Raw genomic sequence first — 16,503 nt, forward strand, 5'->3', positions numbered from 1 at the left:
GCAGGCCAATGAATGTGCAGCTTTAAGTGGGGTGGGGGGGAGGAAGCCAGTCAGGATGTTATAATAAAAACACTTTGGAAAATACCATGACTCCCATATGTATATAATTGCCCTCTCTCTTTTCCTGAAAATGAACACATAATATTCGCTACAAATGTATTCTGGCTACTTCCAGAAGGAACATTAGAAACATGGAAGATTCCTATTAAATGCTTAAGATGAAGGAAATTAAGATTTTCTCACCTAAACCATGACAAATACATCGAAGCCTTACGCCAACGTAAATATTAGTGAAAATAAGCGAGTGTGAATCAGTGTGTGTTAATGGAAGTAACTTCAGATGAAAGCAAACAGCTTTATTTTGCTAGGAATCCACCTTAAGTGTTGTTGTTGTTGTTGTTGTTTAATGGGTAAGGGGGGTAAGAACTAAACAATGGCTCATTTAATGAACACAAGAGTCCTGCAGGTTTGGAATCAGAGTAGAGATATTAAACCCTGTAATTAAACTTACACAGGACCTCTTAGTATGGAATCTATTTTTGAAATTTTACTTCAAAACACAGGATACTTGGAACATGTCTCAATTTCCTCTCAACTAAAATATATTTTGGCTCCATTTTTTTAGGGTTTTTTCCCCTCTCAAGTTCCTGTACAGCAGATGACTCAGTCATCGGCTCCTCATGGCCATCACTTTGCAGCATTTTGATTAAGTATGCCAAATGTCGTGTAGAGGAAAGAATGGAAACACTGAGCCTGCCAACTTTTGATTGACCATTAAAGCCAATGATATATGTGCCTGTCAAAAGACAGACAATTAAATCAATATTGGAAAAAAGTCGCCTTGACGGCTTGTTTTTATGTAAGAGCTGCCAGGATGGATTACCATGCACCATCATGCCCTTGTCAACTTTCAAACCTTTTATTAAAAAAAAAAAAAAGGTGGTATTTAAAGTTGCAGTACCTCATTCCCTCAGCATTTTGTTTGTCCTCAGAAACATCCACTGCACTCTAACCGCAAAAGTTCTTCAGTGTCCAGGAGTCATCTTCGAAATGCAACTTTTCAATGTACCTTCTGTCATATAAATCCCTCTGGTAGTAAAAACGCTAAGAGACCTCTCACTTTCAGCACAAGCAAAGGGTGAATGTCTTTATGGATGGTGCTATATGTTTAGGGGGTATGAGGGAGACACATACTCTCTGCAGTATCTTACTGCACTCTTCAAAGTTTTATAAAAATAATAATAATAAACATTCCCCTTTCTGTCCACTTTATGCTATGAACACTGAACATCAAAGTTGCCTCTGCTCTGGCAAGCATTTCTCTCAAGGATCTAATAGAAATCATTAGCTTCTTTTATTTGACCCTTTGTACATGCGGATATTATTTGTGAGATTTGGGGGAGCAATGACCTCAGCTTTAAACGCATCTATGGAGACATGAACAGGAGCCCATTACTGAGGGTAACACTAAAAATTATTCAGATTCGATTCTATACTGCAACAAAGAGTCACACTTGTTTAAACACACAACACCCTTTTATTACTTTTTTCCCCCCTAACAGCTTGGAAAGAGTTGATTTACTCTCTTACTTAGTGATAACTCACTGGCAGATCGGTGGTACTCCAAGCTCCATAAACAGTGTCCAAAATCGAGACAAGACTTGAGTACGGAGCCGAAATAACTATCCGGCTATTTTCAGACCTGCAGTGAAAAATGCACTGCAGTCGACCCACGCCAGGGTCTCAGCCATGGATTAGGAGGTGAGCTGAGTTGAGGATGCTGCAGCTGTAAAACTTCTGAGACAAAATTAAAATGGAGCAGGAAAAAGGGGGAGCGAGAGAGGAAAGTCGCCCTGAGAGTGGCTGAGCTGTCAGGAGCATGTGTGTTTCCATGGTGAGTGATTTATTGATGTTTATCAGGAATGAATAGATCAAAGGCCGCCGGATGACAGGCGATCAATCACACATCAAATCAAGGATGGCAATCCTCTAATAAAACAGAAAACAAGGAAAACCAGCTCCTGCCAGTTCCTCCTCCAGAGAAAAATAACTTTTCTGTTCAATCAGATTCTGCACTATCACTGCCTTGTGCTGGCCTGATCAAAAGACATCTTTAGAGGTAATAAAAAAGGGGGGGGGGGCGTGGGGGGCAGAAGCCTCTTGCACAGGACATTAAAGGCTGCTATTTTCCAGAGAAATCCTCCGACCGCATTCCTTGCGTCCCAGGCTGGTGACCTTATTTCAAGTGTCAGGTTCAGCCTCCCCGCCTCCGGAGGACTTTCCCAGCGCGCTCAGGCCGCGGAGGAGCTACGTCTGCCCGGCGCACGCCCCCTCCCGAGGCAGCCAGGAGCTCCGGCGGCCCCCCGGCCTGCCCCGGCCTCCCCGGCCCGTCGGGGCTCCTTGCCGTGCCGAGGAGCGCCGTGAAGTTTCTCCGCTCCGCGCGCCGGCCCAGGTGGGGAGACGCTGACGGCTGCCCCGGGGCGCCGGCGGCCGGGCGCGGGCCGGGCCTCGCTCCCGGGCCCAGAGGGGGAGCGCCGCCCGCGCCCCCGCCCGCGCCCCCGCCCCGCGCGCCGGCCGCCGGGCCCCCCGCCCCCCGCGCCGCGCCCCCCCTCGCCGGCCCCGCTCCCCGCGGCGCGGCCCGCGCGCCCGTTACCTGCCGAGCGCCGGGGGGCCTGCTGCTTCCTCCTCGGCATGCTGCTCGGGCCTCAGCCGCCGCCGGAGTTCGCGGGGCGCGGGGACGCGGGGCCCCGGGCGCGGGCGCAACTCCGCGGCGCGCCCAACTCTGGCCTCGTCCCCGCGGGCTCCGGGCTCCGGGCGCGCCGCGGTCCGCGGGGCGCCGCTCGCATGGACGGCCGCGCCCGGGGCCGCTCAGGAGGCGGCGGCCGCGGCCGCGCGGGCCGCGTCCCGGCCGCCGGGCTGCGGGCGGAGCGCGCGGGGCCTGGGCGCCGAGCCCGGAGTCATCCCCGGCGCGGGCCGCGGGCGCAGCGGCGGGAGCTCGGAGGGCCGGCCCGCGGCCCGCGCTCCATGCTGCCGCCTCCCCGCCGCCGCGGTGCTGCTGGCGGGCGCTCCTCCGGGCGCCTCTGCGGGCGCTGCCCTGCGCCTTCCTCCGCGAGCCGAGAGTCTCGGAGCGCAACTTTCTCTCCCCCTCGCTCCAGGCGGTGCGGGGGTCGCGGCGAGTGTTTTTAGTGCGCGGGTCGCAGCTTGCTCATTGTGCGCCGGCGAGGCCGATCCGGGCTGTCCTTTTTCCTCCCCGCACTTAGTCTAAGAGGAAGAAAGCAAACAAGACAGAGGAGTGAAGCCCCCGTACATACATGCGCCGGGGGGAGATGTCAGGCGCTGCTCCACCTTCCAAACAGTCACAGATCAAACAGTGTCACCCGCCGCCGGAGCGCCACTTGGTGCCCCGCGCTCCCCGCGGGGCTGTGCCGCCAGGATCGCCGCTTCTTCGGAGGCGAAATCTAATGCAAACACATTTTGATCATGGATTTTTGGCCGGTCTTGATCTTCCAACAGAAAAATTTTGAAAAATACACAAAAAGCACCCCCCCTTCCGAAAAAAAAAAAAAAAAAAGCCAACAACAACAACCCGGAGAGTGTGCGCCAAGGGGTGAAGAGCAGACATTCACTGGGTGGGCGAGATGAGCGTGGACGGTCCCCCCCAAACTCCTGGGAGAGAGGAGATGCACTCTCGCTCGCTCGTCTTTTCAGTGAAATATAACACACATTCAGATCGCAGAGCTTTCAGACAGTCTCAACTGATAGACAGACACATCGAGCTGCTTTTCCGGCTTCAGTTTTTACTCCTCCTCCTCTCGCCAACGTCACCCTGACAATTACAAATAGGTCTCTCACAAACCATACCTGTCAATCTTTTTAATTGCTTTGTTTTCCTTTCCCCCCCCCCCCCGAGCTAAACAATATGACACAAAAAAGAAATCTTAATACGGCATAACATAAAAGATTGCACGTTGGAGAAAGACATTGAGGGGTTTGTTATTGTAATCCACCGGCTGACCGTGGGTGAAGCCCATGTGTTATAAGCCAAGTTGAGTAGACAGTAGTTCCTGCAGATTTTTAAACCTGCGACTCTCCCCCTCCGCCCCCGCTTGTACACTCACACACACGCACCCACGTGGACACAAACTACCCTTGGAAGAGGAATGTCCGACATTTGAGATAAAAATACCTGTGTCACTTTTGCAATCCTAGTTTGGGGGTTAGATGTGATTGGGGAGGGGCACTGTGCGGCTTTTATATTTTGGTAATTAATGGGTAAGTGGAAATAAGGAAACATGTTTCATTTCAATGTATTCCTTTAATAAAAATTTAATGATGGACTTTGCTCATCACACAAAAAAATGTGGAATATATTTAATCTGGCCCCTCTGTGAGAAGTGAATTGATTATTTGGTCAATACAAACAGGGAGATAATTGACACGATGGAACGGCAGATCTTTCTAACTGGGTTACAAAAAAGGTCCTCATACATCATGGCAACGTCTCCATCCAGTTCCATTAAGGCCCTCGGCACCACCCCCACCCCCAACCCCCAGAAGTTTAAGATGTTCGTGTGCTCTGGGAATTTGACCCTCTGGTTTCCAGTATCTGTGTTTCTTTCCCAGTGGGAAACCTGTAACAGTCTTGTAGAGGCCACTTAAAACAGTCATGGAAAAACATGAAGTCTTGGCCAAAATAAATAAAATGGCTTAGTTCGTGCAACTTACATGGGACAGACTAAGGGCAAGGCGGCACGGGCGAGGCGTTGCGGGGACAAGGGCCAACAGCCTGGGGCGCAGGATGCCCTGGGCGCCCCCCGTCCGGCGCTGGGTGCTCCTGCGCCCGCACCGGCGCCCAGGGCTCCCCGCCCGGCCCCAGGCCCGGGCCGTGCCCCGCCGCCCCGGCCGCGCTCGGGGTTGATTCGTACCACCTTGCAAGGAAGTGAACGCTCCGCACGGGAAGGGGAGGCGCCTGCGCCGGCCGCTGGGCGCCGCGCAGCTCCGAGGACGCCCCGGGCTGCCGCCGGCTGTGGGCCGCGGCGGTAGCGGGACGCGCGGGTGCCCTCGCCGCCCCCCTCACCCTTTTAGAGGAGTCAAATCCGGCTTTTAGATCGTGGCGAGGGTGGAGATATCCGGTGCCTCCCGGGCGCCGGGAGGAAGGGGGAGGGCGGAGAGGATTCTTGGCCAGTCTGCGCCAAGCAGATTCAAACCAAAACAAAAAGATTAAAGGAGCAGCGGCCAGGGCGTCAGCGATCCCCCGGCCCGGACCCCGGGGGTGGCGCGCCCGGGAATCGCGGGGGCTGTGCGGACTACCCGCGCAGCGCGCGGCGGGGCAGGAGGGGGGAGCGGGCGCCAAGCGTAGTGGGGAAGCGGGGCGGGGGGAGCCGAGGGGAGGGCGCGGACCGGAGGAGGGGCGGACCCGCCCGTTCCGCCCGCCGCGCGGAGCCTCGCCTAGCCGAGCGGCCCGGACTGGGCGCGACCCCGGCCAGCGGCGGCGCAGAAAGAAGGCAGAGGCGCGGGCCATGCAGAGGCTGGCGCTCGCCGGGACCCGAGCCATCGTGGACATGTCGTACGCCCGCCACTTCCTGGACTTCCAGGGCTCGGCTATCCCTAGCGAGATGCAGAAGCTGGTGGTGACCCGGCTGAGCCCCAACTTCCGCGAGGCCGTCACCCTGCGCCGGGACTGCCCGGTGCCACTCCCCGGGGACGGAGACCTTCTCGTCCGGAACCGGTGAGCCCGGCTCGCGCTCCCCGCCCAGGCCCCGGCCCGCGCTGCGCCGCGCAGCTCCGGTGCTGTCCCGCGCCCGCCGGCGTCCCCACTCCCGGCGCGCGCTCGGGCGCAGAGCCCGACTTTGCGAGATCCTGGGAAGTTGAACCCGCCGCCATCTGGCGAAGGCGAACCTAATGAGACTGTTGCCGGTGTGAATATCCGATGGCACCGAACGTCCTCATAACGGAGGGTTATTTTAATTTGGGATTCCCCTCCCCTCCCCCAGCCCTCCCTCCTCCTCCCCCTCCCGCTCCCGAAATAAAACCGACGGGACCCAGAAGGGGAGGCTCCCCGCCCAGCCCACCCGCGCGCACCCACGGCTCCAGCGATCGCCTAATCTTTAGGGTGGAGTTGGGAACAGCCTGGACACAAACCGCGACGTTTAGGTAACGTGCTTTGGAGGAAGGAGGCCGGGGCCCCGGCTGGCTGTTCCTGTCCGCTCCAGGTTGGCAGCTGCCTGGCTGTGGCGGAGCCTGTCGTTGGGTGTGTTGGTGTGCACCTCGCTGGTGCCGTCTGCGTGTTGTCAGCTCTGTGTGACTGTCGTCTGTGCCCTGCCGTGTACCGCGGGGCGCGGGGCCGGGGCGGGGGCATGGTCGCAGGTTTTGCAGACTGAGTGAGGCTCGGGTCGTCGCCCGACCTTGGGACTGTCATTTCCACCACCACACTGCCCACCTTAATTTGTTTCCGTCTCACTAATCTTTAGTAACTGCTGAAGCAACAAGAGGGAAGGGATCTCACTCTTCAGAGCCGTGCCCGCGGCTCTGCCGGTGGGTCCTCTCGCTGCCTGACTTGCAGGCGGGGCGTCCGCTTCCTCCATCCCCCTTGGAGAGAGCGGGGCTCGCCCACCGGGTCAGTCCCGTCTGTGGGGCGAGTGTTGCATATTTTAGGTTGCGTAATACTTTCGGAGGGAGAAGTGCCTTCTGGTTTAACCAGGTTGTCAGTGGTGTGCTCGAAAGCACCCGGTCCTCGGCGAGGACTGAAGGAAGGACCGTGTATCTTGTCTAATCAGCTTGGGGCAATGCTGAACGGTCCATTTTAGAGATTCGTATCAGTCTTCCAAACCTGGCTCGGAGACTTCGGAATTCTGACCAGGATGTCAAACTTCTGGGAACCTGTTGGAGAGGTAGAAACCAAGTGAGCCAAGGGTGGGACTGAGTGGAGGCTGGGAAAGGGGTGGGGGCAGGGGGCGCCTGAACCGGTGGGCTGGAGTGCACCGCTGGGACCCGGGCTTCGGAGGATTTCTTCATCAGTACCAGGAACCGCTAAGGCAGTTGAGATCCAGATGCGCGTCCTGCCAAGTTGAAAAGAAGGGTGGGTGAGTGTTCACGCAGGACATACAAAAACACACGAGTGATTTGCTGGAAGTGAGATGAGACTCAGATTTTAAAAACCACTGAAGAAATCCAACAGGCAAAGTTTCACTCAGGCTTTTTCTCCCACCCACCCCACCCCCGGCCCCCCCTCCCCCCCCCGCAACTGTGAACTGTGAGCACCAATGGCACACACCATGCTGCTTGGGGAAAGAACACCTTTTACAAACAGGGTGTGAAGTGGGGAGGGGGTGACTGAGCGGGGCGGGCAGGGGAAGGTGTGAAGTTTCCGCACTCCCAGTAGCGGCGCGGCGGGACCCCCGCCCGCACCGCCATGGAGGAGTTCCTGCCCGCAGAACCGGCCTGCCCGCCTGCGGGGCACCAGCTCCGCAGGGTGTGCGCCCCTTCCCCGCGCTGGGTCACCAGGGCCGGTCCCCCGAACTGGGTGGTCGGTCGGAGTTCTGGAGCACCGGCTGCCATGTTGGATGCTCTCAACTTGGGTTGCTTTAAGATCCACACCTCTATCTTCCATCCACAGATGCCAAGAATCCCTTTAATATAAATAGGATATTTATAGTCACCGCTTGACCTCTAACTTCTACCTTGAAATCCGTCACAGAAGAAGGGGGCGCGTTTTCTGCTTGTGGGGAGGGGGCGGACCTCTGCCTGTCCCTCTCCTTACTCTGCTGGAAAATATGCCCCTACCCCCAAAACTGTGGCAAGATCCTTTTTTTCTAGCAAACGTTGTCAGTAAGGTGGCATTTTACCGATTTTTTTTTTTTTTTTAAGAATAGAGGCTCAATACTTCACTACAGGTTAGTTCATTTTCATCCCAGACCAAATCGCCCCGAACAGTGTCAACTGCATGAAAATTCTGTGCAAGAGCTTCTCATTTTTATACTACTACGAATAATAATCTGCTCCGGAGTGAATGGATTCAGCCCAAATTCACATGTTTGGAAAGGTGTCTGGGTGGTTTTAATTGTGCTCCGTCTGACTTTGTCTTTCAGCGGAACCTTTTGCACGTGTCTTTCCATTTTAACAGAAAATACAAATTCTTTATTCACAGTGATGGAGGTGCTTTTTAAGACATCGATTTAGCATAATCAAGTTTATCATTTAGGAAAGGTGTGAGAAGGGGGCCTAGAATCCTTCTAGAACGTGCCCACGCCTTTCCTTTATCCACTTCTGGCCTTCGGCTTTCTAACATCCGAGGAAATCCCGCTTTCCTCCTCAGAAAAGAGAAGAAAATAAAGGGAGAAAGACTCCGACTCCCTCTGGTTCAGTTCACGCACTATTTTTAGATTTCTCTTTTTTTGCAAGATACTGCCACATTATTTCGTTTCCAAATATTTCTAACGATTTTCTGTTCAAATGTAAGATAATGGAGCAAAGAGTTTGTAGGACCGGCACAGAGAAGGTGGGGGATGGGGAGGGCATTTTTGATAAACCGTTTGTTGCTCAAGGGAGGGTAACTATTTCTGCTCATTCTCCAGGCCGAGATTTTTTTTCCCCTTCATTTTTCCTTTTCTTTATCCCCTTTTTTCTTTTTCTTCTTCTTCTTCTTTTTTTTTTTTTTTAAGGAAGGTCTGGTTTGGCGGACTTTGTCTTCCAGTATTGAAGGTTTTGCTCTGGACTTGAGTCTTCGGGTTTGATTTTTGTTAACAGAAAACCCATTGCCTTCCCTCGGACCGCTGCCTTGTTTCACAATAAACATGACGAAAGGGCTCGTCGCTTTTTAGTGTAAATAAACCGAGTGACTCCGGAAGGGTATATATTTGGGGAGAGCCCCAAACATCCCGTTCTTTTTCCCGGGGCTCCTCGATTTTTGTCTTTTGCGAGGGTCTGCCTGTCGGATCGCTAGACCCCTGCACTCATTAAAAGCACGTAGTTTAAATTAAAGGGGTACAGACGAGTCTCCAAATGCACGCATCCTCCCTAGCGCGTCTTCTCTTTCTTTTTCTCGCTCACTCGCCCTTTCTGTCCGCTGCTCCCCAAACCCGGACACGCGCCTGCCGCTCTTGAACTTGTTTCTGATGGAGCCGAAGGCGCCGGCTCCCACTCCTCCCAATCCTCTTCCCAAAGCCCAGGTAAGAACCAAGGCGCGTCCGGGCAGTGGCGGGTCCACACCAGCCGCGGTGGGGGCGCAGCGTCGAAGCGGGGGTTCAGGGAGAGGAGGGGGCTCGCAACCAGAGGCTGGGCGACCCTGGAGAGGGTGAGGTGTGCGGAGCCGAGCAGGAACTCCGGATTCCTTCACCTACGACGCAGGCGATTTAGAAGACGGCAGGGTAGGGTAGAAAGACACGAAAAATTGGGGTGCCTGCGAGGCCAAGGTCACGGTCTGGCCGCCGGCGGCTTCTGTCGCGAGGCCGATGAGCTCAGGAGTGCCGCGTGCCCCGGGCTCCCCTGGCACTAGATCGCCCCAGAGCCCGAGCTCGGCGGCCGGTGTGGACTGGGCGCGCCCGCCGGGATCCCGGCTCGGCCCAGGGAGGCTGAGGTCATGGTCGCAGGCCTGGGCGGCGACCCGGGCGATTCCAGTCCGCTCCGGGAGTCGGACTCACGGATCGCATCTGTCCGTGGTGGCGGTGGAGAGGCCGCGGGACGACGGCACCGGCCGGGCAGTCGGTGGAGGCCGGGCACTTGCGAGTGGAGATAGTCCCAGAAGCGCGCGCGGGTTTCTGGCGCCCTGCAGGTTGGCCCGGGCGCATCGAGGGCGCCGCAGGGAGCAGGGACGTGGACCGGGAGCGGGGCGGGCCCTGTGGTCTACGGCCCCCGCTCCAGCGCTGGCCGGGCTCCACCGCGATGTCTGATTTGGGTTTTTAAGCAAAGCCCCCTTGGTGAGCTCAAGCTGCCGCTGGTGGGCTGCAGCCGCCGAGCTCCCGACAGAGCCCACCCTGCCCCCCAACGCGCGCGCACACACACACGGGCCCTCGCTGCCCCCTTTGCGCGGGTGCCCTCGCCCCGCCGCCGCTTGTCTCCCAGGCGTGCGCCCTGCTCGGTCCTCCGCCTCCCGCCTGGAGGTGGCAACCACAGCCCCGGACGGGGGTGCGGAGGGTGGGGGCAGTGATGGGACTGCCTTTTCCTCCAACAGCCCCTTCCCGCTCCCCAGCCCCCTCCCCCCAGTTCGCTCCGGTTTGGAGATGAGGGTGACCCGAGGGGCCGAGTTCAAGGCGGGGGCTCCCGCAAGGGAAGGGCCTCTGTGGTTGGAAAGGCAGAAACGCCAGCGCGGGAAGGGGGCGGGGGGTGGGGAGGTGGGCGGGAGGGAGGGGGCAAGACGGGAGGCGCGAAGGCCACGGGAAGGGCGAGTTTAATCCTGAGCGAGAAGAACAGAGCGGGCTACCAGCCCTGGCCCCCACCTGTAAGCACAGCCCACCTCCCCGCCCCCGCCGGCGGTCCTGCAGCCGGCCTTCCAGCCCCAGCGATCGGGCATCCAGAGGCACCCCGACAGGGCTCCACCGCCGCCTTCCCCGAGGTCCGGAAGCACGCGCTCAGGACACTAGGCCAGGCCTGGAGAACTCGGCAAAGTGAAAGGAAAGATGCCCGGCCCTCCCCTGCCCAAAAGATGGAACGTGGGCATCTTGGCGTTAAATGCCAAATGAGAACCCACCACAAACCATTATTCCCACTTCTCATTACTATGTGTCCTGTTTGGGCATGGAATCCTGTAACGTGATTGTGAGGCCTTGTGTCTGGTAACTTCTGAAAGCTGCTGGACAAGCCCGAAGGAGAGTTTCCTGCTTTCTTATTTATGTTGATGAAATATGTAGAGAGTGTCCAATCGTGTATGCCGGGCACCGTCATAAGGGCACATTTACGAGGGCTAAGTATTGTCTCTATACAAAGTGGAAGTGAGTCCTTGTGCGGGGCAGTTTGGGGTTTATTAAGTTAAATTATTTTAACATGAGCCCTACTTACCAGCTTCCCTCCTGCCCCCAGATCCCAGCACCTTTTCCTTTCATTACAGGTGGAAATGGCGTCTTTAGGGTCCTCCAGTTGTGTGTCTCGGCCACCTCCCAACATCCTTAGGAGAATGGCTTTTTTCCTTATGTATCAGGATATTTTTGTTATGATGTATACTGAGATGAAAAAAGCTGGTAAAAATACCAGCCTGGCAATTAAATTGACTCTGGATACCAAAGTGAAAATAATCATCTGGTATTAATCAAGTATGTCTCTGCTTCTTGTTGAGGAAAAATATAGTGTCGATTTGCTTTCCTTTTCATCTGGGAAGGACTGTAAAATGTTGGATGTTCCATAAAAATCTCTCTACCCTTATGAGACAATTTTTGTTCAATTAATCAAAATGCATATTTTCACACTGGACACAGTTACATCAGAAGGAAAATTTGCTGCAGCCTCTCACACTGTTTGAAACAAGCCCTGCAGTAACGTGTTACAGCCAGTGACCTTGTACATTACATCAATCTTTAATAATATCATTGTCGTTACTATTATTATCTGAAGTGTTAAATTGTTGCCAGAATCAATACAAGTCTACCTCTTTGAATATATTTTATCCCTCTGTTGTTTTTAACATCTTTGCTAAGAGACCAATTAATTTCCAACTCATAGCTCCAGTGAAGTTTGTGTATGAGGGCTTCCTGAATTTTTTTTTTTTTTTCCTCTCTTTTGAAAGAAAGAGAAAGGGAATAAATGGCATATGAAATAAACAACCTGTTTAGAGGGATGTGAAATTATTCTTAACCTAATGAAAGAATACAATAAACCAAAACTCTGATATGGAATCACTGTTGAGCTCACATTTGTTTGATTTCTTTCTTCTTCTTTTTTTTTTTTTTTGAAGTGCATATCAAGAGTTTTGGGTGTTTGTTTTTTTCGAATTCTATCAGAATAGATAACAGCTTCACCACCCTCCGCAGTCACCAGATTTAGAGGAACAGAAAAAGCCTTGACAAAGAAAGCACCTGAACCTGTGTGTGTGTTTGTTTTCCTCTAGATTTGTTGGTGTCAATGCTTCTGACATCAACTATTCGGCTGGCCGCTACGACCCTTCAGTCAAGACCCCCTTCGACGCAGGCTTCGAAGGTGTGGGGGAGGTGGTGGCCTTGGGCCTCTCTGCCAGCGCTGCGTTCATGGTCGGCCAGGCTGTGGCCTACATGGCGCCTGGTTCCTTCGCTGAGTACACGGTGGTGCCTGCCAGGGTCGCCATCCCAGTGCCGGGCCTGAAACCCGAGTATCTCACGCTCCTGGTGAGTGGGACCACAGCCTACATCAGCCTGAAAGAGCTCGGGGGGCTGTCGGAAGGGAAGAAGGTCTTGGTGACCGCGGCAGCCGGGGGCACCGGACAGTTCGCCGTCCAGCTCGCAAAGAAGGCCAAGTGCCACGTCATTGGAACATGCTCGTCTGCCGAGAAGTCTGCTTTTCTGAAGTCTGTTGGCTGCGACCGGCCTGTCAACTATAACACCGAGCACGTGGGCACCGTCCTGAGGCAGGAGTACCCCCAAGGTGTGGACGTGGTGTATGAGTCCGTCGGGGGAGCCATGTTTGACTTGGCCGTGGACGCCTTGGCTACCCGAGGGCGCTTGATAGTGATCGGGTTCGTCTCTGGCTACCAGACTCCTACCGGCCTGTCACCCGTGAAAGCAGGAACACTTCCAGCCAAACTGCTGAAGAAATCTGCCAGTGTCCAGGGCTTCTTCTTGAACCATTACCTTCCTGAGTTTCGAGGTGCCATGGACCACTTGCTCAAGATGTATGCGGGTGGTGAGCTGGTTTGTGAGGTGGACACCGGAGGTCTGTCTGCAGAGGGCAGGTTTACCGGCCTGGAATCGGTCTTCCGGGCCGTCGATTATATGTACATGAGAAAAAACACTGGAAAAATTGTCGTTGAATTACCTCCCTCTGTCAAAAGTAAGCTATAAGAGCAGAACAATGGCATAAGAGAAAGAAAATGGGCATTTTATGCCCCAGAATTAGTCAAATCAATTTATTTTTAGTTGGTAATGGAGATAATATTTTTTAAAAAAACAAAAGTAAAATTTAATGAATAGGTCTCTCTCTTTTCTTTGCTTCTTTTTTTTTTTTTTTTTGCTTTCCCTTGCCAAAAAAAAGTGCTAATAAAACCTCCCTCCATGGCACAGAGGTAAAACCTTTACATTCAGTTCTTCACTCATGGACAGTCTCATTCCAGATTTTATTGTTCCAGGGAACTAAATTAATTCCTGATGCAAGATCTGATCAAATCAGCATGTCTTCAACTTGATGAGATTTTAAAATCGGGCTTGAAAACAGTTCATGAGTTCTTTGCTATGGGAGATTTTGGTATAATGCTAACAAGTTGTTAATAAATGAGAGAGAGAGCAAGTCAGTCACTTCTCAGAGTCCATATTCTCAGGAAATGGCCCTTCTTCCATAAATTACCAGCCAATTCTCTAAATAGAAATTTGGAGGGAGTCTCCCAAAACTCTGACTCTGTTAGGTCATTAGAAAAAAATTAAATGAGCACAGACCTCTTTTAAAGAAGTGTCTCTTTATTTAATGATTTTATGCACAATCATGCTGGTGAGGCATGTGTGGGATGGAAAATTTCTCTCTTCCCTTAAGAAGCAAAGTAGTGTTGAAAACTCATGGACAAAAGAGCAGGTTTGGTAAAGGAAAACTAGAGATTTGGGAGACTTTAAAAGTTTAGTACATGCACGGGAAATGAAGAAGTATATGCTCTATCCACAGTAAGAGTCAACATAACAAAACATGGGCCGTACAGGGAAAGCTCTATAGACACCGAACAGAACCCTTCATCCGCCTACTGGGGTGTGTCAAACAGCATCCCACAAAGCAGGGACTGAAGTGACCCAAGATGAGCGTGCATTTGCTTCTCATTCAAGACTTTGGGAAGGCAGGTTTTCTCCCTGACCTGGAAGTAGAGTAACCACGACTGATGCCGCGTCACGCTTCAGGTCTCCACGTGGCCTGTTGGGACAAGATGCTTCTTGTCACCATCACCTGACGTCACACCCGTGAAGGTACCCAGCCCCGAGCCTTCCCCTCTGAATCAAGCCCACAGCTGACCCACCTTCGTCTCCACCTTCCTCAGCTCCCCAGAGGCTGCTCCGGTTTTCATCGCTGAGGTGGGAACCCCACCCTGCCTTTCTAACGAAGCCACACCCACCAGACTGTTTTTCAGAGCCTTGGGTTTCAGCATCTCTAACAGGCTAAACAAACAGACACCCGATTAGAGATATTCTAGGAAACTTGGTGACCGTATTTAATTTTTCTCTCCTTCTGTCTGAGGAGCAAGGCAGTCCTACCGCTGAATAGCTGTTAGGATCTATTTTACAAGATTTACTCATTTTCAGGTACCTAATGTAGCTGCTAGCATGCATGCACAACAATACAATTTATATGGTAAATGGAGCCAAATAATGGCTTCACTGAATGTTATGGCTGCACTGAAGGGAAATGTCACGGTAAATAGTTGCCAAATTATGGATCATGCCGGAATGTCACAACTGCACTAAAGACAAATAGCCCTGGAGGCTATTGCCACTGTGATGCTTTTGAGTTATGAAGAAGGGTAACAGCCCGATGGGAGGCTCTTTGCGTCCTCATTATAGCCAGGGGTTACTAGTGCAGGGCACTGGAGAAGCCAGGCCAGTGTGCTGCTCGGGTATTAATCTGTGCCTTTCAGACCTAACAGCTGTAGCGAAACCGAAGGGGACTTGGCCTCCCTTTTAGAGACCCAAGCAAACAAAGGGGAGGGGACAGGTTTTATGAATGTAACTGCAAGGGAATGACTGGTAGTGGAGCAACGCTGGAATCAAATCAGCTCATCAGAGAATATTATTCACTGTAAGGTAGTCTCTGTCCGATAGGCTTAGTTGTGTCCTAGGCAGACAGATGTGTGAAGTCTAAGCAATCATGGGCTTTCTCCCTCTGTCAAGACTTGAGTAGTAAGGAGATTGCCAACTAAATTGCTTCTTCTAAACTGAAGTGCGTCCCGGTTTCTTTCATTTTAATGGGAGAGTAATAAAGATGAAAGACCAACATTTTAACGGATGGATCCCTGAAGCTACAGAATAGAAATTTATTATGTTTTGAAGGCATACACTAAATTCAGCTATGTTAAAAAAAAATTCAAACAACCAGGTTTAAAATAAAATATAATCTGAAAACCTCATGTTCTGTCTCTCCCTAAACTAAGAAACTACAGAGCATACTGTTTCCATTTATTCTTAGAAAACAAGCATGAGAGATTCCGCCCATTCAGATAATGCCAAAAATATGTTTAAACTTTTTTTTTTTTTATTCTTCTGAAAAATGATTTGTAAATTAAGGGTCATAGTTCAGCATCAGTTTCATCTTCTGGGATTATCGTTCAAGCCCAGCCTCTAATGGGAGGTGAAATGGTGCGATCCTCTCTCCGCCTTTCTTCTGAACTGTATTACATATCTCAAAAAGTACATCCATAATTCAGGGCAATTGTCAGTCTTTGTTTTAGAGACGGGGCCGGGGCTGAACGATCCCGGTGGATGAATTATTTCTGGGTTCTCAGGGTGGCCTTCTCTGCACATCAGCCTTGAGGTCCCCGACTGGGCAGATGGAGAGCCTTGGCTCCAGTTAGCATGCCAAGAAACAAGGGAGTCCCAGCTATTCCCTCCCGTTCCACTGTGATTTGTAAAAGGCCAAATGGCCTTCCTTCAAATTTGTTTTTGCAAAAAATACCAACAATGTCATTGCAGGTCCATTTGATGGTGACTTCCATTGTTCACTGCCTTCAGCATTAAAAAAAAAAAAAAAAAATCAGGAAATAGTTTGCAGAGAAACTACAGAGAAGTTTTTCATGATGTGCTCTAAAAATTGTTATTATATGATTTCATCTGAATGGAGTTTCTCGGGAGGAGGATAGCGCCTTTATAAATGGTCATTAGTATTACATGCAGTATTTACCTAATGAAAGTGCAGTGACAAGTCACCGCTTCTTATTAAAATGAAAATCTTGCATTATGTACTTAAAGAACATTCCAGCTAATGAGGATGTAACGTCCTTGGTACAACACAGACCTCCTTTTTTGTGTGTGTTCACCCACCACAAGATGCTGGAAACTTGACAAATGATATCATTTAAGACATGCCTGCCGTAGGGACCTGCTTTTTGGCTTCCTGTTTCTGGCTTTTATTTGGGTAACATTTATAATGGCCACCCGACTTGTAATGGGCAGCGTTTTAACCCCTTCATAGAGCTCCCAATTAGCGTGAATTTACTACATACAGGATTTCCTTTAAAATGGGGCAGGGAGTGCTCAGGACTGAAAATATGTTTCTTGATCACTTGACCACATGTGCATATGGGATAAACAACATATTTTAGATTTATATGAAAATAGACGAGCAGCATGCAACTTTCAGGAAAAAAAAAAAAAAATGATAGGTGAAGACAGAGCATGATCAGCTGCGGGCCTGAGTTTC

At 52.0% G+C, this 16,503-nt stretch overlaps 2 protein-coding genes across 3 annotated transcripts in view; one reads left to right on the plus strand and one right to left on the minus strand.

Annotated features, from left to right (window-relative positions):
* The window catches only part of TSHZ1 (teashirt zinc finger homeobox 1), an 81,238-nt gene extending 76,237 nt beyond the window's left edge, over positions 1-5,001 (minus strand). Inside the window, exons 1-2 of the mRNA XM_055559701.1 lie at positions 4,726-5,001; positions 2,654-3,261 (exon numbers count right to left, since the gene is read on the minus strand). Of these exons, the coding sequence (XP_055415676.1) occupies positions 2,654-2,693 (40 nt within the window). The 5' untranslated portion in view covers positions 2,694-3,261; positions 4,726-5,001. The remainder of the gene's footprint in view (positions 1-2,653; positions 3,262-4,725) is intronic.
* Positions 5,002-5,388: 387 nt separating this feature from the next.
* Positions 5,389-13,648, plus strand: PTGR3 (prostaglandin reductase 3). Of its 2 annotated transcripts, none has more exons than XM_055559703.1 (2): positions 5,389-5,728; positions 12,035-13,648. In XM_055559703.1, exons 1-2 carry the CDS (start codon positions 5,520-5,522, stop codon positions 12,957-12,959), a joined length of 1,134 nt encoding a protein of 377 aa, XP_055415678.1. In that variant the 5' UTR covers positions 5,389-5,519; the 3' UTR covers positions 12,960-13,648. The 2 variants fall into 2 exon arrangements, with proteins under 2 accessions (XP_055415678.1, XP_055415677.1); XM_055559702.1 differs by lacking the exon at positions 5,389-5,728 and adding an exon at positions 6,046-6,153.
* Positions 13,649-16,503: the final 2,855 nt, after the last annotated feature.

Source organism: Bubalus kerabau, chromosome 21, assembly GCF_029407905.1.
Source record: "Bubalus kerabau isolate K-KA32 ecotype Philippines breed swamp buffalo chromosome 21, PCC_UOA_SB_1v2, whole genome shotgun sequence".
NCBI lineage: Eukaryota > Metazoa > Chordata > Mammalia > Artiodactyla > Bovidae > Bubalus > Bubalus kerabau.